The 25,940-nt window shown below is 47.8% G+C and overlaps 1 protein-coding gene across 3 annotated transcripts in view; it reads left to right on the top strand.

The window, feature by feature from the left end:
* The window catches only part of LOC138481620 (G-protein coupled receptor 143-like), a 232,205-nt gene that overhangs the window by 194,057 nt on the left and 12,208 nt on the right, over nt 1-25,940 (top strand). For all 3 annotated transcript variants that reach the window (XM_069613807.1, XM_069613809.1, XM_069613808.1), the window contains one exon: nt 23,467-23,707. In XM_069613807.1, the coding sequence (XP_069469908.1) occupies nt 23,467-23,707 (241 nt within the window). The remainder of the gene's footprint in view (nt 1-23,466; nt 23,708-25,940) is intronic.

Genomic DNA, 25,940 nt, shown 5'->3' with positions numbered 1-25,940 from the left:
CTTCGGCTAATCGCCCAGAGTTTTCTGCGTGAGCACCCACGTGGTGCCGGACGCTTCAATTGCTAACTTTTCCCCCACTTTCTCAATAGTTTCATTGTTTGTTCAAAGTTCAATTAGCTGCTTGCTACTTTCATTCAACGCAGTTCGGTTTCTTTATCAGGTTTCCCCTCAACTAACCGGCTGTGATGAACTGCTTTGCTTGTAGTCAAGGCCGTTACCATTGGGCCATTTCTCTCTCCCGGGCTTGGGTGTCAGCGGAGGAGGTGCCTGGGCACCGTTGACATCTGCTACAACACACGTTTGCTATTGTTCGCAGTCTTACGATTCCTTCTCTTGAGGTTTCACAGGTCTGTCGATAAGGGCAAGGTCACTTTTCCTCTTGTTATCCTCTCGAATTGCGCTATCGTTCGCCGCCTCCTTGAACTGCCGTGCTGAGTTAGCTCTCACGTCGTGCAGTCTGCTTTGCTCGTAGGGTGCTGTCGTGCTCCACCATTAATCCCTCTGGGGAAAGGAAAGGGCTGTCTGGTGTATGTGATTCTGGTCAATTGTCTGACTTTGCCTGACCCTTGTATTGGGACATGCCAGGTAAACGGTTATGGTGTTGTTCCGCTGCATTTTATGTTGTGTAAAAGTGTTCGTGTTGGAAGAGGGCGAGGGGGGCAATGTTTTGGAATCTCCCACGTGGTAGGATGGGGAAAAGATGTTTAAAGAAGGGGGGGTACCATGTCTCACCCATTGGTGTCCCACTGCCCAAGGACCCCCCATTCAGGTGATCCTCATGCACTGGTCCGCTCCCAGGAACTGGATCCAAAAGCGATGGCCGTGTCCTGGCCACCTGGATGACAGATCCCTGGGGACTAGACAGGGAGACACCTTCTGATTTCTCCCAACAGTGAGTGCAAAATTGCCAGTGTCTCTTTGGCTGATGGAAAGACAGCTGACCCATTCACGATGTAAAATCAGCCCCCCCACTGCTCAACTTTCTGGGTGTCGTTATTTACTGTGGGAGATTAATACCAAATCTGGCTGTACAGAGCCCTTATAAGAGCTGCTGTGCTATCATTATTATTGGGGGCGGGGGAGCAAACTTTGCATCATATAAAAACATAACCCGTTATTGACGTGAGCTCCAATAGACTGGGGTTGCTCCACATTGAATTGGAGACATTTACGAAGCCCATTGCTTAACTAGTTGTAAGCTAACCACCCACAGAGCAGCACTATTCTTGGAGAAGGAAGAAATTGCCATCTTGTGTAGTAACAGACCATAAACCCCTAGTATAAATATACATACGACTGGTGACTAGACATCCACTCATACAGCTACTGGACAGCATTGACAAGTATTTCTGTTTATATTTATAAAAGCGTGCAAAACCCAAGGGCATCAAGGCGTGGATTACAGTAGCGTCAACATCACCAAATGGGTGGTGGTGGGGGGGTGGTGGATGGATGAAGGCAAAGGAGGGTCAAATGAAAAGTAGTGTTTTGAGTTGTTTCCTGGATGGCAGGTAGGATGTTTAAGCACCCAGGTGGATTGGCAGAGTTCCAGAGACTGGAGGCAGTGGCTGGGAAGCTGGAGCCCCCCCCGCTCGTGTGCGCTGGAAGCGTGCTGTGATCAGATGGTGGCTGTGGGTGGAACGTGTAGGTTAGGTAGAAGTCACTTTTCCTCATTACCTGGCTCAAACCTCATTATCACAAATGCCCCTCTCTAATGCCTTTGGGGCAGTATATTGCTAGTGTGCTCTTTTAATCTTTATACACTTGACAGAGAGAATCTGCAAACTCTCTGATATCCAAGTGGGGAGTCCAGATATTAGAATGTGATAAATGGGTTTTATTTGTAGTAAAAAGAACCCCTCCCCTGTAATTTAAACAAAGAAACTGCAAAGTCTCTCCCCTGCCAGTGGTATCCGATCAAGGAAAACTTCTTCAACAACACGTTCTCAAGTCTCTTTGGGGTAATGTAAGGAATTCCTGGGGGCAACAAGTAAGACAGACACAAGTGATCACAGTTCAAGGGTGTTTATTGAACAATAAATGCTGTATGCAGGTTGGAAAAATGCAGAATCTAAACCTAAATCTAGGATTGGAGGAAGCGTCAAGCATCAAATAAAAATAAGGTAGTCCTAGTGGCGTTGTGTCAAACAAAAGGGGCCTATACTAAGAAACCTATTGCCAAACCTTACAACGAATACAAAAAGGAGTGTGGGATAGTCCTCAAGAAAAGTGTTCTCAAATAATGTCAGGATGCAGTAACCTGGATCTCCCTTTCCCCACGTTGTGACACTGGGTAAGATGGGAGCTTGGAGCACAGTACAGGACTAATGGCAGCTTTCAGGAGCGTCGATGGCCAAGTCTTGTTTCACTTGAAAATGTCTTTTGGCTTCGACAGACTGGCGCGTTCAGCTAACAAAACGAAAGTTCCTTTAACAAATTAAAGTTTGTTTCCAATGTTTGCTGGATGATGGGTTCACCTGTGGGCCCCCTTCTTCTGGGCGCTGACCCTTCATGCATCGTATTCCACAAATTACATAACAGTACTTTTCAGTTCACGTAGGGTGATGGCTTCACCTTTGGGCTCCCCTCTTCTGGATGCTGACCCTTCCCAACTTTGAGCCACTGTTCACGTAGGGTGATGGCTTCACCCCTTGACCTCCCTTGGTCGGGCTCTGACCCCTTTCGAATCTCTACATCTTCCTCTGTCGGGCTCGGACCATTCTCTTCTCTTTAACAGGATTCACTGCCCTTTCAATATCTTTTCATACAGTTCATAGTGGACCTCCCTCTGCCGGGTTCACGTCTGTCAACACACTGTTTCTTGGGACTTTAGAATTTGCCCTTCTTGGGATTCACTTTCCTTTCTTTATTTTAATTTGTGGATCAAATTCTTTCGATTGTACTGGGATTTTGCTTGACCCTCAGTATGACCACTTTGACCTATTCCGCTGGTTCTCCTATGGATTGGTGGTATCTGTAGTTTCACTGAGATTGGGATCGCCAGAGTCTCTTGAGTTGAGGTTTCCCTCTGCAGCTGGTCTCTCGTTAACACTTTACAGTTCTTTCACAGTTCCTCGAACTTGGTTCAAAACTTGCCACTTTGTGATTATCAATTAACACAGCCAAGTTCTTATCGGCTCTTCCCTCAACTCACCGGCTGTGATGAACTGCTTGGCTTTCTTCTTCATTGGAGTCAAGGCTGGTACCACGGTCACGGGAGCTTCCCTCGTTCCTGCTTATCGCATAGACTTGCCCTGTTTACCGGTGACATCTGCTGCAAGACACTTATGCTATTGTTCCCGGTATTAGACTTTCTTCCTCTGAGGTTCTGGGACGAAAAGGGCAAGGTCATTTCTCTCCTTGCCACCCTTTCGATTCCTGCCACCTTTCTCCTTTGTTTGAACTGCTGCGCCTTAGCCTTCTCACCGTGCTGTCTGCCGTGCTCGCCTTGCTCTTATTGTGCTCTTTTACTCCACCTTTTAACCCTGTGGGGAAAGGAAAGGGCCATCGGGTGTGTGTGGTTCAGGTAAACTGCCTGACCTTTCCCGATGCTGGGTTGGGACATGTTAAGTAAACCGGTTTATTACAAGTCAGTTTTTTTCTCTCCATAGGGGAAAAGTGGGGGTGTCGGAAGAGGTAGAGTTTATACATGTCCTAAGGGGTAGGATTGGGATAAGGTGTTATCAAAACTTAGTCTTTGGATTGGAATGAGGAGGGATTGAAATGTCAGAGTATCCTACAGGACAGGATAGGTAAGGTTTGTGAAATAAGCAGGAAGGTTTGTGAGAATTCGGAAAATGATGATCGGAGGGACAGTATTGGTAGGGTTTGTGGGGTAAACAGGAATAGCTGGGATTGATAAATGAACCAAGGGGAGGGTGGGAATCGTAGTGTTTTATCTGAGCCGGTTGGGAGTGTGGGAAATAATAATCAGAGGGACGTGGAGAAGAACGGTTGGAATCATTCAAGTAAGAATTAGAAAAGCAAGGATTCTAGCATAGCTAGTTTCTGGGAGCAATGGAAATTGGGATCCTAAGGGATTGGTTATATATGAAGGGGTTGTTGGCTTTTAGAAGAGGACGTTTATTGGATTGAAGGGAGGTCGATTTGGTACAGCCTATAAAGGCTTCATAGACCTAGTCTTCCTCGTCTCTCTCTTGCATAATACCGCGTCTCAACTGGGGTCTTCCCCCCCGCCCCCACAAGTATGACCCCGGGTATCCCTATCCAGGTGATCATCCCTCACTCGTCCATCCCCAGCATTGGGATCTGAGAGCGCCAGCCCTTCCCAGGCCACCTGAACAAGGGATTCTCAAGGTCTTATTGGGAGAATACCCTCCAGTTTCTCACAATAACTTCCCATGAACTTGTTCTCCCCCTTCTTGGTCAGAGGGGTCCAGTCCTTGCATGTTTCTGTTGATGGGTTACACTCCAGTTCCTCTTACAAGGTATATAGCTGTTGCCGCATCTCAGCCACCAGTTGCAACACAACGGCTGTAATATTTCTTGAAGCGGATTGCGGGCCAACTGGGAGTTCTCGCTCTGGTTAAACGAGAGGGGCTCTCTGGGATTTTATCTTCTCCCATCGGCTTTGATCGCTCTTCCTTTCTCCCCTTCCCTCCATTTTCTCCACGCACAGGACTCCTTGTCACTATTGGATCGACCCCCCATTCAGCTCCAGACCTTTGCCCCTCTACCCCTCTGCCCCTTGTGGGGTGTGTGAGAAACCTGAGGGTGTCCTCAATTCCTTCTCCCCGAACCCTCTGCTCAGGTGGCCTGGGAAAAGCCATCGCTTTTGGATCCCAACCCTGGGGGTGGAGATAAGAAGATGACCTCCTGGGTGGAGCAGATCTGGGGAATGAAAGAATGGTGTCTTTAGGTGAGAGGCAGTATTTTCCCTTTACTTTTTAATAATGAATCTTCAGTCCCAGACGTTTTCATACAGTACCGTCAACTGCTCCCCTTTCCTTCTTTCAAAATTATCCTAGGAAACACCACTATGATAAAAGAACAAGAAAGAGAGTGACTAGGAGGACCCCTCTTTATAGGGGCAAGATAAACGCACCTCTAACTCCTTTTGTGGAGTCCAAGACATGCCAAACACAGGCCAAACCAGGGAGAACACAACCGGGAATAGTACACCCTTTCGTTCAGTCTTTATCCCTTCCATACACACCAACTTTCCCACAATGATATGCCTTCAAGACTGGGACGAGGTAGAGGCAACTAGGTGTAATGCACACTTCTAGTCAATTTCATCACTTTGGTACTGAGACGAGGTAGAGGACTAAGGGGGAAAACCATTGCGAGGGTCGGGCATGTCCCATTAATAGGTAGAACGGTGGTCAGGCAAAGGACTTGCACCTGCAACCAAGGAAGAAGCCACAGGTGCATAAAATGAAGAGAACCTGCCTGTGAGAAGGACGCAGCGGTGAGGAGCAGGTAGCAGAGGGGCCGGTTGAGAGGACACAGTGTACTGCAGAGGGGTGAGTGAGGCACTGTGACCCAAAGGGGCTGTGAGAAGGCCAGAGCCCCTCCAGTCCACTAAGCCACGTGTTCCCAGCTGTAGCTGGGGAACACAGAAGACTCTGAATTGCTGCGGCCCGCTGCAGCGAGATACATAGGTGGCGAGCGCCGCTCGCTGGACATCCCAACGCATTCCCGGGTAGCAAGTGGAAGCCAGAGAACTGACGGAAGATGCCCGTAGGAGCAGGTTAGCACCGGTGAGTGTGGAAAAGGGAACACTCGTACCAGGAGCTCCAGGGGCGGGAAATGGATATTTGCTATTGTCGATCGAACTGAAACTTCTAAGAATGAGGTTTGGAGAGCGAAAGGAATAATATTGAATAACGAACAAACTGCCAAGTATTTTGTGAAATTCAGTGTTATTTATTGAATACCGAACTAAAGAGAAGGTATGGAAGATATGGAATTTATATGAAAATACCACATGAGTGGATAGCGAATACTTTGCTGTTAAGAATGCAGTGAAAACCGTTAAGAAGCATTTATGAACAAAGTGAAAGCACGTAAAAAGTACTTGGGAATTAAGTGAAAAGCAAGTGTGTAAGGCAAGTTGACACAACTTTAATGGACAATGGGAATCAACGTGGTGGAAAAGGATGAACACCACAAAGTGAATTGAATACAAGTTGTGGCAAAGCCAAAAGACCGCCAAGGAGAACATTCCAGCAAGTGTTGATTATTGACACCGGTTCAGAGAGGGAACCTGTGTTGATAAAAGGCCTGACGGAAGGTCTGAAGTACGAATGGTATTAAGGAAAATCTGGATCAAATGTGAGCACAGAGATCTCCAATGAATAGAAAACACGTGGTGGCAAAAACCAGGAGACTGTTAAAGAAAAGTGGCATTGAGTGTTGACATTTGATACAGGCTGACCAAGAAGATGCACAAGATGATAGCAGAGTATCAAGGGTTGTCGGTTGCGTGACCTGTGCTGGGTGAACAGTGTGGTTCAACAACTGCGCCTAAACTGAGTGACCCTCGATTTTGTGAAATGAACCAAGGAAAACCAAGAGCATAACCAAGTGTCAAGGATAGCGGTTGCGTGACCTCTAATGGGTGGACCGCGTGGTCTGACACCTGCGCCTAGACCGAGTAACCCCTGCATGGGGCGGGTAAAGCCAAGGTACAAAGGCTTTGTTGTATAAAAAGTGCTGAAGTGAGAAGGAATCATCTTTTTGAGCTGATAGTCTAAAGTATCGCACAGTGAAAGGATTGCACAGCTAAATCTGAAGTATCATTGAAAGTTAAGAGACTTGCACTGTGCTGAACCTGGGCAAGGAACTCTGAGGCCTTTTTGAACTGTGTTGAACTTGGGGACACTAAAAAGCACAGCAGGAGCTGGAAGAAGCTTGGAACATTATTTTGAACCCTTTCCTTGGTTGCTGACATCCCTACACATTGTATAGCTTTAGTTGTGCAGGAAATTATAGGTTCTGGACACAGACAGACGTTTGAGTTGAACTCAATGACGCAGACGATCCTCAGTTTCTTTAAATAGGAAGATCATCCTTAGATTAGGGCAAGTTAGGCATTACTCCATCCTGATAATTAAGGTAATAAATCTTTTGTTAAGAAAAGTGAATCTATCGTTTGTGTCTTGCGTCATGCTGCCTTCACAGGTGTTTGCCCTTTAGTTCCTTCCTACGCTCGCTGCCCTACCTAGCCCTAGAGGTTTCTTCCCACTTCTCGGCTTCCTCCTCTGGCTCCCACCAACTACCACGCAGTAGCGGAGGCAGCTTTTGGTGCTGGGGGAGGGAGGCAGCTAATAGGGTGCCTGCATGAAGCTGGGGTGAGGGTGCTCACTATTGTTAGAGAGGCACAGCTCCTCCCTACTGATGAGGTCCAACCAGACCGAAACACGTGTCTGGGGTTGCTGTTGGTACTCTTGTTCAGAGGAGAATTGCCTAGCAATTCGGTGCTGGACTGCCCCTGGGCAGGACAAAGACTGATATGTTTGGGATATTTCTTCTCTGTGAAAGATAGTGAGCTAAAGACTCTGGGTAAGTCTCTCGTAACCAGGACTAATGCCTGGCAGAGGGACTCCCAGGACCCCCCTTGTATTTTTGAGGTGCACTGGGTACCATTGGGGAGCTAGCGCAGGACGTAACCCACCCTTGCCCCCTTCCTGGCTCCCACCTACTACCCCGTGTTCTCATGCTGCCACCCCTGTTTTCTCCTTTAAATCAGCCTGCTACGAACTCTGTTCTTTCCTCAAACCCCCACTTCCTGCCATCTGCCTCGTGGGGTTTTATACCCTGCTGCTCCCTCCGTGTTCAGCTTTGCTGGCGTGTGCGCACCGGAGAGTTTTAACAGCTCTAACAGGTAGGCAGGTGTAATACGTTTTCTTTTAAAGCTACGCCTGCCATATTGAATTTTGTGATTGCGTGTCCTCATGCGTCCATGCGGTTGTCTGGCTTTGTGAGAGGAGCTCCGCCTGCTTTCTTCTCCCGGATGAGCATTTGTGTAGAACAGGCTCCACGAGAAATGCCTTTATAAAATGTGTGTCTTATCCTGTGCAGGCTGCGTCGCTGGCATTTGGCAAAGCATGGTGGGGGACTTAACACTGAGCATGTTTCACTATCTGGGAGTTAAATGGCCAGTGAAACATTGTTGGCACATGTGATAGCCTCGTGCCTGCTGTAGGGGGCTAAATTGGGGTCACGAGGGGATCCTCCCTATCCCACCCCAGCGCATCATCCACTAGTTCAGAAGGTAACGAGACCCCCAAGTCCCACCTCCCCCTCACTAGAATTCCTCAAACCAAACTGTGGACTTCCGCCATCTCCTCTCTGCTTTTTGACGCCCCTGTAGTTCTGTCCTGGCACACCTGCTTTAGTCTGTTGGCCTGGCAGGGGAGTTGCTAGGTCTGGAAAAGACCCGGGGCTAAGCTGATGTCGGAACTGTTGGGACTGGGGGCTAGCTAGTCTTTTGGCTGTAGCTCCTCAGATTTTATCCGGGGCTACAACCAAAGGATCAGGGGCTATAGCCCCCTTAGCCCCCCCTAGCAACGCCCCTGTGGCCTGGTGTTCGGACTTATTCTATAGGCCTGGAAAGTGCCTTGCTGGTCCTGCCTTACCTCTCACCAGCTTTTGACAGTAGATTTCGAAATACGGAAGTCCAGGTGTATTGAGGTCTCCCAGGTATCTCAGAATTCTTTCAAATGGTCTTAATCTTTCTTAACCAATAGGACCCAAAAGGTTAATAACAAACTGCACTATTTCTATTCTGGTCACCTGAGGGGTACTCCAGGGCTCGTTCCCTGTCCCTACTATTGTTTAATATCTTATTTTATTGTAATTTTATTGTGACTTCGTTTTATATATAAAAACTTTACACATCAAAAATTATACATTTCATCATTTAAAATGTTAAAACAATTACTATTTACAATTCATCTTACTGATCAATTTGGTGTTAAATCGTGCCTATAGATACTCCAGTAAACAAGAACAGGAATCAAAACACAATCTTGCTAAATACTTACAATAAAACGCACCATTTGCATCCTATACAATAGGATAAAGTACCCCTCCTCCATCCTATAGATGAGGGGCACAGAGCGTATTGACCATAAATCTAATAACAGTACTTAATGTTGGGTACGTAGTACACAGTATGCGCATGCGCGGCGTGTACGCCGCGCATACTTAGTTGATAATAAAGGCGGCGCCCGGCAGTTGGGGCCGGAGCGCCGGAACGAGCAGACGCCTCCGTGTCTGTTCCTGCCCGGCGTTGCTGCGCGCAGGGCATGTACGCCATAGGGGCCCGCATGACACCGGCGGCCCCCCCGATCATCACACTGGCGACGAGGAGGAGCCACGGCCCACTCCCGTGCCCGGCTGCAACGCTGTGTTAAGCCCGCCGCGTCACGGACTAACGACGCACCGGCGGCCATTTTTTTTTCTTCGATCCGCTCCCCGTCACGTGCGGCGACCGTGGTTGCGGCCCAACAGGGTGCTCGTGCGCCACTCGCCGACGGCGCTAGCAGAGAGGAAAAAAAAAAAAAACAATTTTTGGAACACCCACAGTCTTGCTGGTGCAAGGCTGTGGCACACAAGAAGAAAGAAGAGGATTTCGCTCCCACCACTACCACAAGGCCACATCTACCACCTGTGAGTACCTAGCAAAAGAAAATGGGTGACGGCGCAGACGATGAGGGTGCCGCAGCCCCGATTCCCCGCAGAGCCCGCAGCTCCCTAGCCCCCATGCCAGAGTTTGATGCCACTGGACCCCCTTCCAAGCTAGGACCGAGGTGGCTGCTGTGGGTTAAAAGACTGGACATGTTCTTCAGGGCAGCAGGGGTTAACGACGATGATGAAAAGGTTGCGACCATGATCTATTCAGCAGGCGCAGAAGTCCACAAGATCTATGACTCCCTGACCATCCCCGTGGTCACTTATGACGCCGTCAAGCAGGCACTTAAAGACCATTTCTTACCCATGGCCAATGTGGATTTTGACAGGTTCGTCATGGGCGCTGAGAAACAGTTAGACGATGAACCCCTGGACAAATTCTGCGCCCGCCTGAGACACCTGGCGACCTCTTGCAGATGGGCCGACGAAGAGGAGATGGTCCGCAACCAATTACTACAGGGGTGCAGCTCCAGTAAACTTCGGAGGCAAGTGTTGAGGGAGCCTGGCCTAACCCTCCAGCAGATCCTGGACCTGGGCAGAGCACACGAACTAGCAGAGGCCAGAGGCGCGAAAATGGACGCTGCCTCGCGACCAGGGCACAACGAAGACGCATTTGCAGTAGGACGGTCGGCTGCGAACAGGTCAAGGTGGGCGCCGAGAAAGCCCGACACCGCGTCCGCTCCAAGCACCGCCCCATCGTGCTCGAACTGTGGGTATGACCTCCCCCACAGCGGTGACTGCCCAGCCAAGTCAAGAACATGCGCCCGGTGCGGTATACCGGGTCACTTTGCCAGAACGTGCCGTGCGGCTGCCCCTGTCACAACGACGAGAGGACCGGAGAGAGTGGGGCGAAGCAGTTCCCGCAGAGTGAGAGGCATCTCCTCCATTGATCAAGGCCTGCAAGTCCTAGATCTCGCAGAAGAAGAAGAGGAGGAAGAGGAAGAAGTCTTCTTCATCTCCAGCATCGCGAGATGTTCCAGCACAAAACGCCAACCCAAATGCACCGTCGACATCAAGGGCACTCCCACCCCCATCCTCATCGACACCGGGGCTTCAGTCTGCGTGCTAGCCACCAAACACTACGTAGCCCTGCCAGGCCCACCAGAACTGTCGACATCAACAGCGAGGATATATGCATTCGGTGGCGACACCCCCTTACCCATCCAAGGTGCATTTATTGCCCCAGTATCGCATGGACAGAACTCCATCAAGGCAAGATTCTTCGTCACCGACGTCAGCCCCCATTCGCTGCTAAGCTGTGCGGCGTCAGAAGCGCTCGACATCGTGCATTTCACATTTGGGGTATACCATGCAGATCTTAAGAGCATGCTACACAAGTTCGCGAGTCTCTTCAAGGGTATCGGCAAGCTGAACGCAGACCCCATTCTCTTGCACATCGACAAATCCGTAAGGCCGACAGCCCTCAAGCTCGCCGAATTCCATTTCACCTGAGGGCACAAGTGGAGGCGGAACTGCAACAGCTAATGGACCGAGACATCATCGAACGGGTAGAAGGGCCCACCCCGTGGGTTTCACCCATCGTAGTGGCCCCGAAGTCGAAGCAACCAGGGGCTGTACGCATCTGCGTAGACATGAGGCTACCCAATGCTGCCATCAAAAGAGAGCGCCACCTCACGCCCACCCTGGACGATATCGTTGGAGAACTCCAAGGCGCCAAGGTCTTCTCCAAACTAGACCTCAGATCCGGCTACCATCAACTGGAACTGCACCCCGAGTCGAGGTACATCACTACGTTCACAACGCACGAAGGATTGTACCAATACAAGAGACTCAACTTCGGGATCTCATCCGCGGCTGAGGTCTTCCAGAACGCAATAAGAGGAGCGTTGTCCGGCCTGAGGGGTGTCATTAACATGTCCGACGACATTCTGGTCTTCGCCAAGTCAGAGAGCGAACACCTTAAAAGGCTGGAACGCACGTTTGAGAGCCTCCAGGCGGTAGGTCTTACACTACACCAAGAAAAGTGCGAATTCCTGAAAGATCGGCTGGAATTCTTTGGGTTCACCTTCCATGCGAACGGCATTTCACCTGACCCCGGCAAGGTAAAAGACATAAGAGATGCGCCTCCGCCCACATCTCCTGCAGAAGTTCGGAGCTTCCTGGGGATGGTCAATTACTGTGGCAGATTCATCAAAGACCTAGCCTCCCTATCAGAACCATTGAGAGCACTCACCAGGAATGACGTACCGTGGCAATGGACAGCGGCAGAACAAAGATCATTCAATGCCATCAAAGAGGCCCTGTCAGAGCAGGAGACGATGGCCTACTTCCACCCCAGCCGGGAATCAGAGATCGTGGTTGACGCCAGCCCCGTAGGTCTAGGGGCAGTCCTCATGCAGGCCGACGAACTGGGAGCGATGAGACCCATTGCCTACGCTAGCAAGGCCCTCACCGACACGGAAAGGCGCTACTCGCAAATCGAGAGAGAGGCCCTTGCCATCCTGTGGGGATGCAAACACTTCAGGATATATATCCTCGGCAAGCCCGTCGTCGTGGTCACTGACCATAAACCCCTGATTCCCATCCTGTCAGGCACCTCCTCAAAGCCGCCTCCCCGGATCGAAAGATGGATGCTCTCACAAACACAAGTAGTAGGGGCCCTTTCTGTGGCTACATCAAACTCTTACAAGGCCAAAACCTTTGTAACTGTTTTCCATACTCTAAAGAGGGCCATTTGTAGGGCATGACTCTTGGTATTTATACATAGCTTTCAGAACATTGAGGCTTTAATCGTGTCCACATGGTGTACACATTTGCTGAGCTGATTCCATATAGATTGAACCTTCCATAAGCATATGTTTAGATGTCTCTATCATTAACGGATTTCCACAGATACAACAAGACCTATCTTATTCCAGAAGCAAAAGTATCGGTCCAATGACATTTAATACCGGTAGACAGTTTATGCGAAGTATAAGTCTCTTCAGATGTTTCGAGGGGCATATGTCTAAGTAGAGTTGGGCCTTTTTAAATGTATACAGTGAAGGCACGCCCCTAAACGCTCACACCGGAGCAAAATGCAACCCGCTAGGGGAAAAAAGGACACGAGATTCTTGCAAGGATAACAAGTTTTAATTATTCAAGAAATAGGTATGCCAGGAAAGGACTCTGCTGCCCAAGAACATTCTGAGCAATAAAGGTGCAAGCAAGAGCTTTAAAAGTGGCACCGCATCATTCATATACAGTAAAAAGCAGCACGGCTGGTTGGTGCGACCCTATGCATGGTCGGCCTACCCCATAGGGGATGTCAGGCCATTGGCCCCAGCCCTGTCCGTCCGTCATCCATCACGTGGGGTCATCTGGGCACATCGTCTCCAGGGAACCAAGGACGAAAATACAATTTAATGTGTTATTATTACAGTGCTGCTCTTTGCTACACAGGGCACCTGGCATGATCATGGACTGGTACGGGGAGGCTCGCGGTCACTGTGACCCGCACACATTTCACTCATCCCAGCTGCGCCGTCCGGCGTCCAAGGCTTCCACCCTCGCTTTTGGACTATGATTTATCCCTCCCCGCACCTGGCATTGCACATCATGCCATTGTAAAGTACAGATAGGGGGACCGCTCTTTTATGGTTGGCGGATTTATGGTCGGTGTCCTGGTGTCAGCTGGTATCTTGGAATTCAGGGGTCTTGGGGCTCGGAGGATTGCTCTGGCCTGGTTGGGATAAACACATACAGCGAGGCGCCTAGCACTGTATCATGGCCTTGCAGGACACATTCTTTCTCGGGATACAATGTATTGGCAACAGTTTTTAGAACAAAGGAGGGTTTCTGTGGAAATGAACAGCGTGGGTCTCTCACTCATCAGCGCTTGGGCCTATTTGGTTTCTTCATCAGGTTTGTGGCCTGGGTCTACCGTGCTGCCATGCAGGCTCTGTTTCTGCCATAGCTACAAAATGGCGTCTGTTTATATGCACGGACTAAGTCTATACATCTACAGTTCGCGTAATATTATGTCCATGCAGGGTCTCTTAGCATGCCCTCCTCCCCCTGGCACATCACGGGTGTCATCATGGAATTCGCCTAACCCTCAAGCGCCAAGGGGGGTGGAATAGGTTAATTTCCTTCCCCACAACAGCATACCACTAACAATTGTTTAAAATCTACATTCAACCACTTTTGCGTATCTTCTCAAAATTCTATTTACATTATCATTCTTACACGGATGATACTGAGATTTACCAGAACAATTCTTCGGACTCTCTACAGTGCATTGTGGATTGATCAGAAGTTAGACATTTTATGTTATCCAACAAATTGCAGATGAACCCTTCTAGAACAGAGGTTATTCTCATCGGCCCAAAAAACATCTCGAGTAATTCATCAAAGCTACCTCCCTGCCCCATGCTTTTTGATCCCTGTACGTCCTTTGCAAGTCTGGTAAATAATTTGTGTTGCATTTGGTGATCTAACCTCTACTGCGACTACCATGTATGGCAAAGTCCATCTATTTCCTCCTTCGACTTCTGTGACCGATTCTATCTTTCATTCCGGAATTTGATCGATCCCCAGTGGTCGGTTCATTGAGACATTCCAAATGAGACTATTGCAATTCTTCCTAGACCGGGATTCATGCAAAACACCTTGATTCCATTAGCCATATCTCGACAGATTATCGGGCCGGATAACCCTTCTACCTTTTCCAAACTGTCATGACACCAGACACAGCGACAAGGGCCCCATACTTACAGGGCTCCCCATGGACTATCTTGGTGGGAATGTGAAGGGACCAGGAGCCACAGGCTGCACAGAACCACGAAATCCCATTTGTGAAATCCTGCAAGCTGTCAAGGTCTCGCCGTATTCCTAGCTCTTGGCCTCCATATTGATGGGTGCAGCTATAAATAGCCACGCCCATCCTCGAGCCGGTGCCCTAATTTCTTGCATCATCAACCTCTTAAGGGACTGAATAGAAGGTTAGACTGCATCAAAGAATGAACAGTATGGTACCAAGACATTGAACCGTAGACTTTGAGAAATTGTGACTGTCCACAGGGAAGCCGACGCCAGCAGGACTGCATCGTTGGGACACAGTGCAGCAACTGGTCCCAGACCGCTTTCATGCAGCTTGCACCTCCTACCAAGCTACGCATGCACACAGAGAGGGTTTGGAGACACACATAGGACACTCATGTGCTTGTCTTGACTTGCAGGAACCTAATCTCTTCTCCGCATCTCAACTGCTGGGGTTCCATGTCATTTCATTGCAGGATGTGTTTTCGCAGGTTTTTTTACCGCAATTTCTTTTTATGGAAAAACCCATCGACATTTTTAAAATGTACTTTTGGGGGGGGTTCCCCCCCAAACACCCCCATTTACTTTTATTTGTATTTATTCCCAAGCACCCACACCCCATATATATAATTTACTAAACCCTGCTAAAAAATTCAATGGGTTTAAAAAAAAAAAAAAAATTGCGGCAAAAAAACCCTGCGATGAAAGGACATCGTACCAACTGCTGGCCAGAAGGGAGGAAGGAGGTTTGCGCATCCCTACATCATCCTACTAGTGCCTTACAACACACCAATTGGGATGAGTGTGGGAGTGGTGGGAATTTCCATGGCACCCCTGCAGGAGCGAGGATGCAGGAGCACAGGTGAGGATTACGTAGACCCACCAGTTTTGGTGCCATGCAATCCAATTGAACCCGTGTCCAACTAGTTTGGGGGTTCTATTTTTTTTTATTTTTTTTTTTTAACACCTCCGTGCAGAAAACTACATGAATTGTCCCTCAATTTATTGGGCATAGGCTCCCTCTTAAAAAAATGTATAACAAGGACAAAAGCCATGACGTAATGAAACTAATGCTTGTCATCCTACTTTCCAGTTATAAAGTACCCTGAAACATCAGCAAGCATGACGATCCTTTGCTGGCCATCCTATTTTGTCCTGATGAAGGCTGGGCAGATTTAGAACGTTAATGCCCACATTGCCAAAACCCAGGTTCTCATGTCGACAGACGTAGTATCGATACATTAAAGACTTTTATTACATGCAGTCTCTTTGGATTCAATGCTACTCTTCCTCATTGTCTTGGAAAATATTTTTTCACCGTGTGATTTGCCAATGTGTATTGACCTGTTTTGTGCAATTTACCACATATGTCAGATAATTTTGCTTATGTCTTTATGTACATGATCTTATGTTATTTGTTTGTGCATCTTGTCCTTTGCTCAAACCCGTGGCTACATGGCTGGTTGTTTAATTGGTTTTATCCGGCTCCTGTGAAAATATTTATATCTTAATGTGCGCTCTCGTTATGCACTAATGTTGTTCATTCTTGCACATTGCTAAGTTTGTGACTTCATTTGATACAATATTTGCATACTGTAGGTCCCTGCCTCTATCTAATTGAGAGAGGTTTGCCGTCTTTGCTTCAAATAATGAAACCACGGCAGGGCCAATATTTGCAGGGCCAATATTTTAAGGGCTGTCTTTCTAGTGGTAGGGGGGTGCTCCCTGGGATTCATTTCTGCAGGGCCAATATTTTAAGGGCTGTCTTTCTGGTGATAGGGGGTGCTCCCTGGGATTCATTTCTGCAGGGCCAATATTTTAAGGGCTGCCTTTCTAGTGAAAGGGGGGTGCTCCCTGGGATTCATTTCTGCAGGGCCAATATTTTAAGGGCTGCCTTTCTAGTGATAGGGGGGTGCTCCCTGGGATTCATTTCTGCAGGGCCAATATTTTAAGGGGTGTCTTTCTAGTGAAAATGGGGTGCTCCCTGGGATTCATTTCTGCAGGGCCAATATTTTAAGGGCTGTCTTCCTAGTGATGGGGGGGGGGGGGAGTGCTCCCTGGGATTCATTTCTGCAGGGCCAATATTTTAAGGGCTGTCTTTCTAGTGATAGGGGGGGGGGGGTGCTCCCTGGGATTCATTTCTGCAGGGCCAATATTTTAAGGGCTGTCTTTCTAGTGATGGGGGGGGGGGGGAGTGCTCCCTGGGATTCATTTCTGCAGGGCCAATATTTTAAGGGGTGTCTTTCTAGTGATAATGGGGTGCTCCCTGTGATTAAATTCTGCAGGGCAAATATTTTAAGGGCTGTCTTTCTAGTGATGGGGGGGAGGGGGGGAGTGCTCCCTGGGATTCATTTCTGCAGGGCCAATATTTTAAGGGGTGTCTTTCTAGTGATAATGGGGTGCTCCCTGTGATTAAATTCTGCAGGGCAAATATTTTAAGGGCTGTCTTTCTAGTGATTGGGGGGGTGCTCCCTGGGATTCATTTCTGCAGGGTCAATATTTCAAGGGCTGTCTTTCTAGTGAAAGGGGGGTGCTCCCTGGGACTAAATTCTGCAGGGCCAATATTTTAAGGGCTGTCTTTCTAGTGATGGGGGAGGGGCTGGAGGAGTGCTCCCTGGGATTCATTTCTGCAGGGCCAATATTTTAAGGGCTGTCTTTCTAGTGATAATGGGGTGCTCCCTGTGATTAAATTCTGCAGGGCAAATATTTTAAGGGCTGTCTTTCTAGTGATTGGGGGGGGGAGTGCTCCCTGGGATTCATTTCTGCAGGGCCAATATTTTAAGGGGTGTCTTTCTAGTGATAATGGGGTGCTCCCTGGGATTAAATTCTGCAGGGCCAATATTTTAAGGGCTGTTTTTCTAGTGATGGGGGGGGGGGGAGGGAGTGCTCCCTGGGATTCATTTCTGCAGGGCCAATATTTTAAGGGCTGTCTTTCTAGTGATAGGGGGGGGGTGCTCCCTGGGATTCATTTCTGCAGGGCCAATATTTTAAGGGCTGTCTTTCTAGTGATAGGGGGGTGCTCCCTGGGATTCATTTCTGCAGGGCCAATATTTTAAGGGCTGTCTCTCTAGTGATGGGGGGGGGGGTGGTGCTCCCTGGGATTCATTTCTGCAGGGCCAATATTTTAAGGGCTGTCTTTCTAGTGGTAGGGGGGTGCTCCCTGGGATTAATTTCTGCAGGGCCAATATTTTAAGGGCTGTCTTTCTAGTGATGGAGGGGGGGGGGTGCTCCCTGGGATTCATTTCTGCAGGGCCAATATTTAAAGGGCTGTCTATCTAGTGGTAGGGGGGTGCTCCCTGGGATTCATTTCTGCAGGGCCAATATTTTAAGGGCTGTCTCTCTAGTGATGGGGGGGGTGGTGCTCCCTGGGATTCATTTCGGCACAGTGTGTAAGCTGTTCCTACAGGTTGGTTCAGGTGCATCTGGTTTTATTTTCTGGTTTGCAATTAGGCCAAGTTACGGATCCATCATAGTCTCTCCTGGGTGGTTCTCCCAAACTCTGGTGACCTACTTCTTCGTCTTCTCCTTCTTCCGATCCCTCCTTCAGGATGTCTTGGGGGTTCTCTTCTATAATCTTGTTTGAAGGAGGAGATTTATGTGGAGGTTTGCAGTCTTTAGTGTGAGGAAGGGGGCAAAGTAGTAGCTTGTCTCTGTTTCTCGCATCCTCCAGATACATGTCTTCAGTGTTTCAAACATTCCACAAAGCCGTCTACCGCTCGGTGGTAGATAGAATTTCAGATGGTCTCAACCTGTAACAACTCTTTGGCTCTTCTAGGAGTTTGGGCACAAATGTGGTGTGAGAATTTTCTTTGGGAATCCCACCTGTGAGAATTAAGAGTTTTCAAATACTTTGTGGTGTTGACTCTTGTAGGAAAGGCCTCTCGTGGCAAAATCTAAATAACTGGATCAAGGGGACCCACCACAATGCACCCACTTTTGGAGGAAGGAAAGTTTGATAGGTGGCGGCTATAGCAATGCTTTACCCACGTCATTCCTCAAGGTCACCACACCAGACACGCTAAACAATACTTTTGAATCTGTTCCTAAGTCTGTTACTTTGGAGCGGACTAAGGATATGTCCCTGGATCTTAGTCCGCCTTTGTTGTTCACCCAAAAGACTGGAGTGGGTCAGATTGATTACGGGGCTGTACCAGCATTATAGCGAGTCTGGCCATCTGGCATCACATTTTTCATTACTCTATATAGGGGGCCTTTTTTACTTTTCCACCCCACAAAATTAGGGCCCGGTAATTAGTTTTCCTTCCTCTGCAGCTACAGTGCCATCAAAACCTTCTCACAGGGAATGTTAAAGTCTTTGAGCCAAAGTGAATTTTGGTTCAAAATGGGTGGCGCAGCTTCATCGGAGTCCTGGGTCTGTTCTCCTATATACTCTGGTTGGTCCATCCCATCTGTGGTAAAGTTTGTTGGCCATCTGTTGTGGACCTCTGTGGTAAAGATGAAGAACCAAATCCAGCTTCTCCCTCTTTTTGTCCTTCCCACCTCTTCAGCCTCTTCCACTGTGTAGGAGGCACAACTCAAATCAACTGGTCTTTTTGTTCCCCCGCCTCGATTCTAAAGCTGTCTGAGCCATGGTTAAAAAGAAGCTCCTTCTCCACTCCCTAATTATCCCTGTCATCAATCATTATGCCCCTATATCAATTCCATCTCACTGCCAGGCCATACTTTGGAGTGATTCTTCCATAGGTCCCTTGTGGATGTTCGAATCGGAGGTCTATGGAAAGCAGGGCTCGGTCACCTATCCACACTATACAAGTGAATTCCTAATGACATTGGGTGATCTTCATTGGAACTGGTACCATCCTACATGTACAGACCAAAGGAGTCCTAGAGGTTCTGGAGGTCTCTGGCATAGACCTTGTGGATCCCATGTTTAACACCATATTCCATGTAGCTGAGTGGTGACCACAAATGAGTCCAGATGTCGCAGTGATGGAAAATAGGTTTATTTAACACAAAGGAACCTCTCCTCTGTGTTTCAAACAAATAATCTGAACAGTCTCTCCTCCCAGCACTATTGATTAAACAAAAGGCCTCTTTCAAAAATAAGTTAAAATGTCCTTTGATGTTAACGTCCCTGGAACTCGATTGATACCTTGTTGGGTATCATTTCTGCATGTGTCACATTGGTTTTTGGATCCAAATATCGAATGTGTCCCCAACTATACTATTGGCCTGCCCATCCTTGTTGCCATGCCAAATGCTCCTTCCTCCTCACAATGTGGGTTTGACACTTTCAGATCTGGGCTTTGCCACTTTCTCCTTCCTTAGTTGATGTTTGCCCCCCTCATTCCTTTGTGTTCTCATTAGAGTACCAAGTCTTCCGGGTTTTTCTATGAGCTTTCTCTTGCTGGCTCCCTCTTTCCACCACCTTCTTCTTCTGCCACCATCTATTGTTGTTTCCCGTTCTTCACCTCTGGTCTCCTCTGCTCCATTCTCTCTTCTTCCAATCTCCTTCTTCTGGTTCTTCTTTAAATCACCAGCTTCCTCCCAACTCCACACTTGTTGGATTCCAAGGACCCACATCCTGCGATTTCCCATGTGGCGTTTTTATATCCTGATCCTTCCTTCCCCAGCATTGGTCTTTGCATGTGTATTTCCACCTGGGTGTTCGTTTGGAATCTCATAGTGGATTTGTTCCCCTTTGATTCTTTTATAGGTTTTTGTAAGTGTTAAAATGTGTTCCTGCAGAGGCAGGCGGGCCGCGGCTTTAAGAGCTGCCTCTCGATCTTTTATTTGGAGATTGCACGGTCCTGTGCATGCGGTCATCTGGCTCTGGTAGTGGAGTTGCATTTGCTTTGACTTTCTGGGTGAGTGTATGCGTAGTACACTTTGGGCGAGAAAGGCAATCCTGACATTTGTCATTCTTTGCCTGTGGTCGTTGCTGCACAGTGTGACGGGTCAGAAATGCGAGACGGACACATAGGTTTAGTTTTCTCATAAGTCACCATTTTATTAAATTAAAGGGGTGAGACAAACACCAATCTTTCCCTAACCTAACAAGGATATCCCTACCCAACAAACTAAGGCTAAAGGAACATGACCTTATGTCCAAAGGGTTCTGGCCGTCACACTTATACATACAACAAAATTATACAGGAATTATTTGGCTGTTTAAGCTTCACAAAATAACATAAATATAAACACAAAAGTTATAAACCGAAATCTTTTTGACCAGGGTTGGATCCCCTTAGACTGGATCAATTCTGGATTTTTTACAGCCAAGTTCCACTCAAGGTTGAATACGAAGTTCTTCTCATTCAATATGTCCTTCACTTAGCAAAGTGACCATCTAATTTCCAAAGGATGTTTCAGACTTGATGTCAATTGTTAAAATGCTTCTTGTCAAAACAAGACTTTCTCTTTACACATCAATTCAGAAGTTAAATGTAAGTGTTCTTTTCTCTGGAAACCAATCCCTCGTTATCACATCAGATTTCTCCTTTATAAGTAACATCTCAGTCAGGATGGTTCACTTAAAAAGAGATACTTTAGTCAAGATGGTTATACAACAGTTCATCAAAACACGGTAGTGGAATTGCCACTTCTTTTTCACCACAACTTCTACCACATTCACAGTACTTCAAATGATCTTCTTCCTGGTCCACTCGCCTGCCAGGATGAAACTCCTACTACTACAACTTGTACTCTGTGGTAAGGCTTGTTCCAAACATTCCACACTTGAATCCTCAGTGTAAAGAGTTGAACCAACAACTACTTCTAGATTTTGGCTTTTGACTTCCAACCCAATTGGCTTGTAGCTTCTTTCACAAATCTATTGCACAAGAGGACAAAGATTCTTATATTGACCTGTTTGCCATTGGCAATGCAGGTTACAGTTCTTGCCCCCTTGATCCCTTTTACCAGGAGGGCCTTGCTCCTGCAGTCTCTGGTTTCTATCTCCAAACCTTTTGGCTGCTGGCAATTTAGTTTACAACTTTATCCCACAGGGTATCTTGTGTTGGGAACTTCATTTTAAGTTGCCCCTGTGTCCCTCTCAACTTTCTTTGACTTTGTCAATGCCGCTTGCAATGCCCCCTTGTTGGATATCCCTCTTTAGGAAAGTTGTGTCCCCTTTGCTTTACTATTGCCCTTCCTTGGCTTGGGAAATTCGGGTTGCAATATTACCTTACTTGACATCTCTTAAGATTTCCGTTAATTCAAATATTCGGTATTCCAAATGTTCATTACTACCCAGCGGTCCCCTTCGGAGCGCCCTGTGGTCACCTGTATGTGGCCAACTACCGGTATACTCTGGCGTCTCCTTCGGACTCGCCGGTGCTGGTTCTCCATTCATTGGGACTTCCTCAGCGTTTAGCAACTCCTGTCAATCTGCCGTTGCTTGCAATGACCGTCAATGGAGCTTTCACAGCTCTGTACGCTCACCGGAGGTCGTCACAGGACACAGAGTTTCTCACTGTCTTGGGGTAGCTGACCTCAATACCACTTCACGTCCTCTGCATAAAGTAGGACTCGCCACTTTTGCTGCTGCTCCCCTTTAGCCCACACCTGAAAGGCCTTTAAATATTTAAAAGTCTCACTCCGGTAAGGGGTCATTATGACAACTAGACCGCTCATCACAGTTTGGTTACTCTAGACTCCTCTTCCTCGTCTCAGTACTAACAGCATTATGGGACTTGAAGTCCATAATGTTCTTCTTTGTTTTAAATCAAAATCATCAATTTTACAATAAGCCATTAAGACTGTAGGCTCATTAGGGAAATTGTTCAGAGGGTTCTCCCATTCCTCCCTGATCTGAATCCCCCCTTGTGATCATCCTGCATTATACCTCCCCCAGGGTCAGGATCAGGTAGTGGCTGCATGAGAAGAGGTCCAGGTCAGAGTTTTTGGGATGAATCGCCTCAGATTCATCACAACAGTGCATTTTTGTGTGGATGTTTGGGTGTTAAAGGATAGAGTTGGTGACTGAAGCCAATCCTCCACACGAGGAGACTTTGTCACGGAATTTCATGGACATGCAAATGGTGGACATGGATGGTGAAAATTGACAGGAGCAAGATGTTCTACGGAACAGCTGCGACCAGACCCCTGTCCCGCTTTGAAGCTGAAAGATGCTTTCTGAGCAATGACACCGTGTGGGCACCACATCACTGAATTGACCTCTAGGGGAACACCCTAAATTTAAACATATCCTCCCCAAAACCTAGACAAGCGTAGTTGCTTTTAAGGAGGGTTTCCGTGGCAGTGTTGCACATTGGAATGAACCCGCAAGGCCAAGATCCACGTGAAATACAGAGAAGGGGAGTTCCTTTTGCAGGGGCAATACTTCAGAATGCCAAGTGGTCGTATGCAAGTCTAGTGATTCCAGCACTCAAGGCTAGCACACCACATACACACTGGGAATGCTGCACTTCCCTCAGTTCACACGTACATAGTAGTGTTCACACCCAGTGGTGCATGACCACTCTCGCTCTCCTAGATAATCCCCCTTGTAATTGGTTATTTATAACATGCTTAATACCCATAGGTTTCTAAGTGCGCACCCGGGGATGGAACTGGTTTTTCTTTGCGTCGTCTTGCTTTAAAATGGTGAGCGTGTTGCACCTGAGCTATACTCCTATACCCTTGACTTGCTATCTGCTTTGTCCGGTTCCATGTGTTAATATCCCCACAAAAATATCGCCATACAAAATTATTGCCATATTTTTGCAGCGATATTAAGGCATGGAACCTGCGGGGGACACCCCAAATTATTTTCAAAGGAGCAGGGGACACCCCCGCAACCCCTGCTCCCAAAACCCCCAAAAATTGCCCCCCCCCCCCAAAATATCACCTATGGACGTTCCAAACGACCATATATACGGCGATATTTTTGGTGGGGATAATATTACCTGATACCTTTTCTCCCCTGAATCCTTTTCTCCCTGGTGGGTCACATGTCTCTGCTATTGCTACTTGTAACCCCCTTTATTCCTGATCTCCCATCTCACTTGGAGTCTGATGTCCTCTCCTCTTGCTGGACATTCTCCCTTTGTAACTAACACTTTTCTGTCTCTCTCTGTCCAGGCTATTCTGAACCCCTTTTACGGCCTCCTCCACTCTCTTGCTATCTATGGCTGGCGGGGCTGTGCCCTCCAATGTACACTCGGGAGAAGACTAGTGATGTGGACCCCCCTTCACGGGACTCCGCACCAGGAAGAAGACAGCGATGACTGGGACTGTGAGGAAGAGTTTGGCTTTGAGGATCTTCATGGCAATGTGGTTGTACCTCCTCTACAGGAGCTGGTGGACTCTGGCACCTATCTAGGTGAGTTTGTGTATTGGGAAGTGTGTCCATATTTATTACAAGGGCCTTTGTGCAGTTGACTCTCCCTCTATAAGAAACTTCTTTGTTCTGATTGGCTATCCATGTTGAAAGGTTTCCTCAGATTGTGGGTGCAGTTGCCGTTGGAGTTTTTCTTTTTTGGATTCAAAGTTTTTATTGGTGTTCTTTGCACCCTACACAGAAGTCATAAAGAGACTAGAAGACAAGAGGTGCGCTTTGGGCTTTTCTATCTTTGTGCTTTTCGTTCCTTATGTTTTGTACTTTTTTCCCTTTTGCATTTCTGTGCCTTTTTTTCTCCATTTATTTCAGTAGAATGCTCACTTCAGTGTATACAATAGAATCAGAACTCTGAGTACTTCTACCAATTATTGGCAATCTGCTTTGTGAATAAGTGATCACATTTTCTAATTACTCAATACAAGCTCCCCCAGACCCCTCCACCCCCCCCCCCCCCCACACACACCTACGACAATGGTTCATCCGAAAGACTAGGCTGTTTATCCATAGCAGCCATTTTACAGGGATGACCTGAAACCTAATGAGGGCTGGGTCAGTTTTCAGCCAAGCGCCCAGACTAGATTTTCTTTCACCATCCAGCGGTCTTTCACCTTACCACATTGAACGCTTCCTGCATTCCCAACACGTAAACTCCTTTATGAGGGACACCCTGTGAATTCAGGAGGAGGCTCCTAGCATAGACAGTCGTTTTAGAATATAGAATGGACCGGTCTCGGTAGCACCTCAAGGCACACCTACTGGAAGCAGTGGTCGAACAATCAAGGCTCAAATGCTCCAGAGGAGGTGAGGGAGACGAAAATACAGATTAATGTAATTGTTTTAAATGAATGAATATCCATGGAACGGTACTCTCTCTCTTAAAGAAACGCATTCTCTTAATCGGGCTCCGTGGTCCCCTACTTCGGCCAAGACAACATCTCGCTCTACACTTTCTCTCCCTTTTCTCAATTATGCTCTGCACTATCTGCCCCCTGCAGTGATCGCTACCCTGCCTGTCCTTTTACCCCCCGCCTCTGTAACCCTGAATCTCCCCTGCCATCCTGCACCTGAGGACAACCATTCCTGATTACGCCACTGTTGCACATACCAATTCCCGACTCTTTGAAACCTACAAGAACTCTCTACTGACCCCGTCCACAGCCTAATCCTCCTATTACACTAATCTTGTTTTTCCTCTATGAAAGCACCCACCCAAAATATAAAGGACCCTCTAAGCCACGCTCCACCACCCCCTATTTCAAGAGCTGCTATTGCTATGTGTCAATGAAGTTGCCTCCCCAAAAATCACCAGAATAAAGGACACACTGGCCTCCTGAGATGGCGTGCACCTACTCCCTCATTTTGCCCTTCCACAATTCCCTGTATCCCACTCCTCCACAACCCCATCCCCACTGAGTGTCTGCACCTCCTTTGCTTTGCAAACCCATCCTGCGCTCCAATTGACCTCTTTGCACCACAAATTGTTAAAGAAGCTGCACCTGCCACCTCCACTCCCCTCTCTGTCTCCCTCTCTCGCTTTCTTCCCAGTCCTAGTCATACTAGTGGCAGTGGCAGCTTGTGGTGCCTGGTGGCTCCTGAGGGGGCATTGGCATTGTAAACGATTCACGGTTAGTGGTGTCTGGTGAATAGCTTTAGTGTAGGAATATCACCCAATTAGCAATGTAGCAGTGTTTGTGAGGGGTGGAGAGGGAGCTCTAGCTAATGTAGCAGTATTTGGGAGGGGTGGAAAGTGAGCTCTAGCTAATGTAGCAGTGTTTGGGAGGGGTGGAGAGGGAGCTCTAGCTAATGTAGCAGTTTTTGGGAGGGGTGAAGAGGGAGCTCTAGCTAATGGAGCAGTGTTTGGGAGGGGTGGAAAGGGAGCTCTAGCTAATGTTGCAGTGTTTGGAAGGGGTGGAGAGGGAGCTCTAGCTAATGTAGCAGTATTTGGGAGGGGTGGAAAGGGAGCTCTAGCTAATGTAGCAGTATTTGGGAGGGGTGGAAAGGGAGCTCTAGCTAATGTAGCAGTGTTTGGGAGGGATGTGGAGGGAGCTCTAGCTAATGTAGCAGTGTTTGGGGGGGTGGAAAGGGAGCTCTAGCTAATGTTGCAGTGTTTGGGAGGGGTGGAGAGGGAGCTCTAGCTAATGTAGCAGTGTTTGGGAGGGGTGGAGAGGGAGCTCTAGTTAATGCTGCAGTTTTTGTAACGCTCACCTGGTATCCA

Source organism: Ambystoma mexicanum, chromosome 5p, assembly GCF_040938575.1.
Source record: "Ambystoma mexicanum isolate Mex_15411 chromosome 5p, UKY_AmexF1_1, whole genome shotgun sequence".
Taxonomy (NCBI): Eukaryota; Metazoa; Chordata; class Amphibia; order Caudata; family Ambystomatidae; genus Ambystoma; species Ambystoma mexicanum.
Note: the sequence above shows the minus strand (reverse complement) of the source record. Positions and strands in the feature narration are given on the sequence as shown.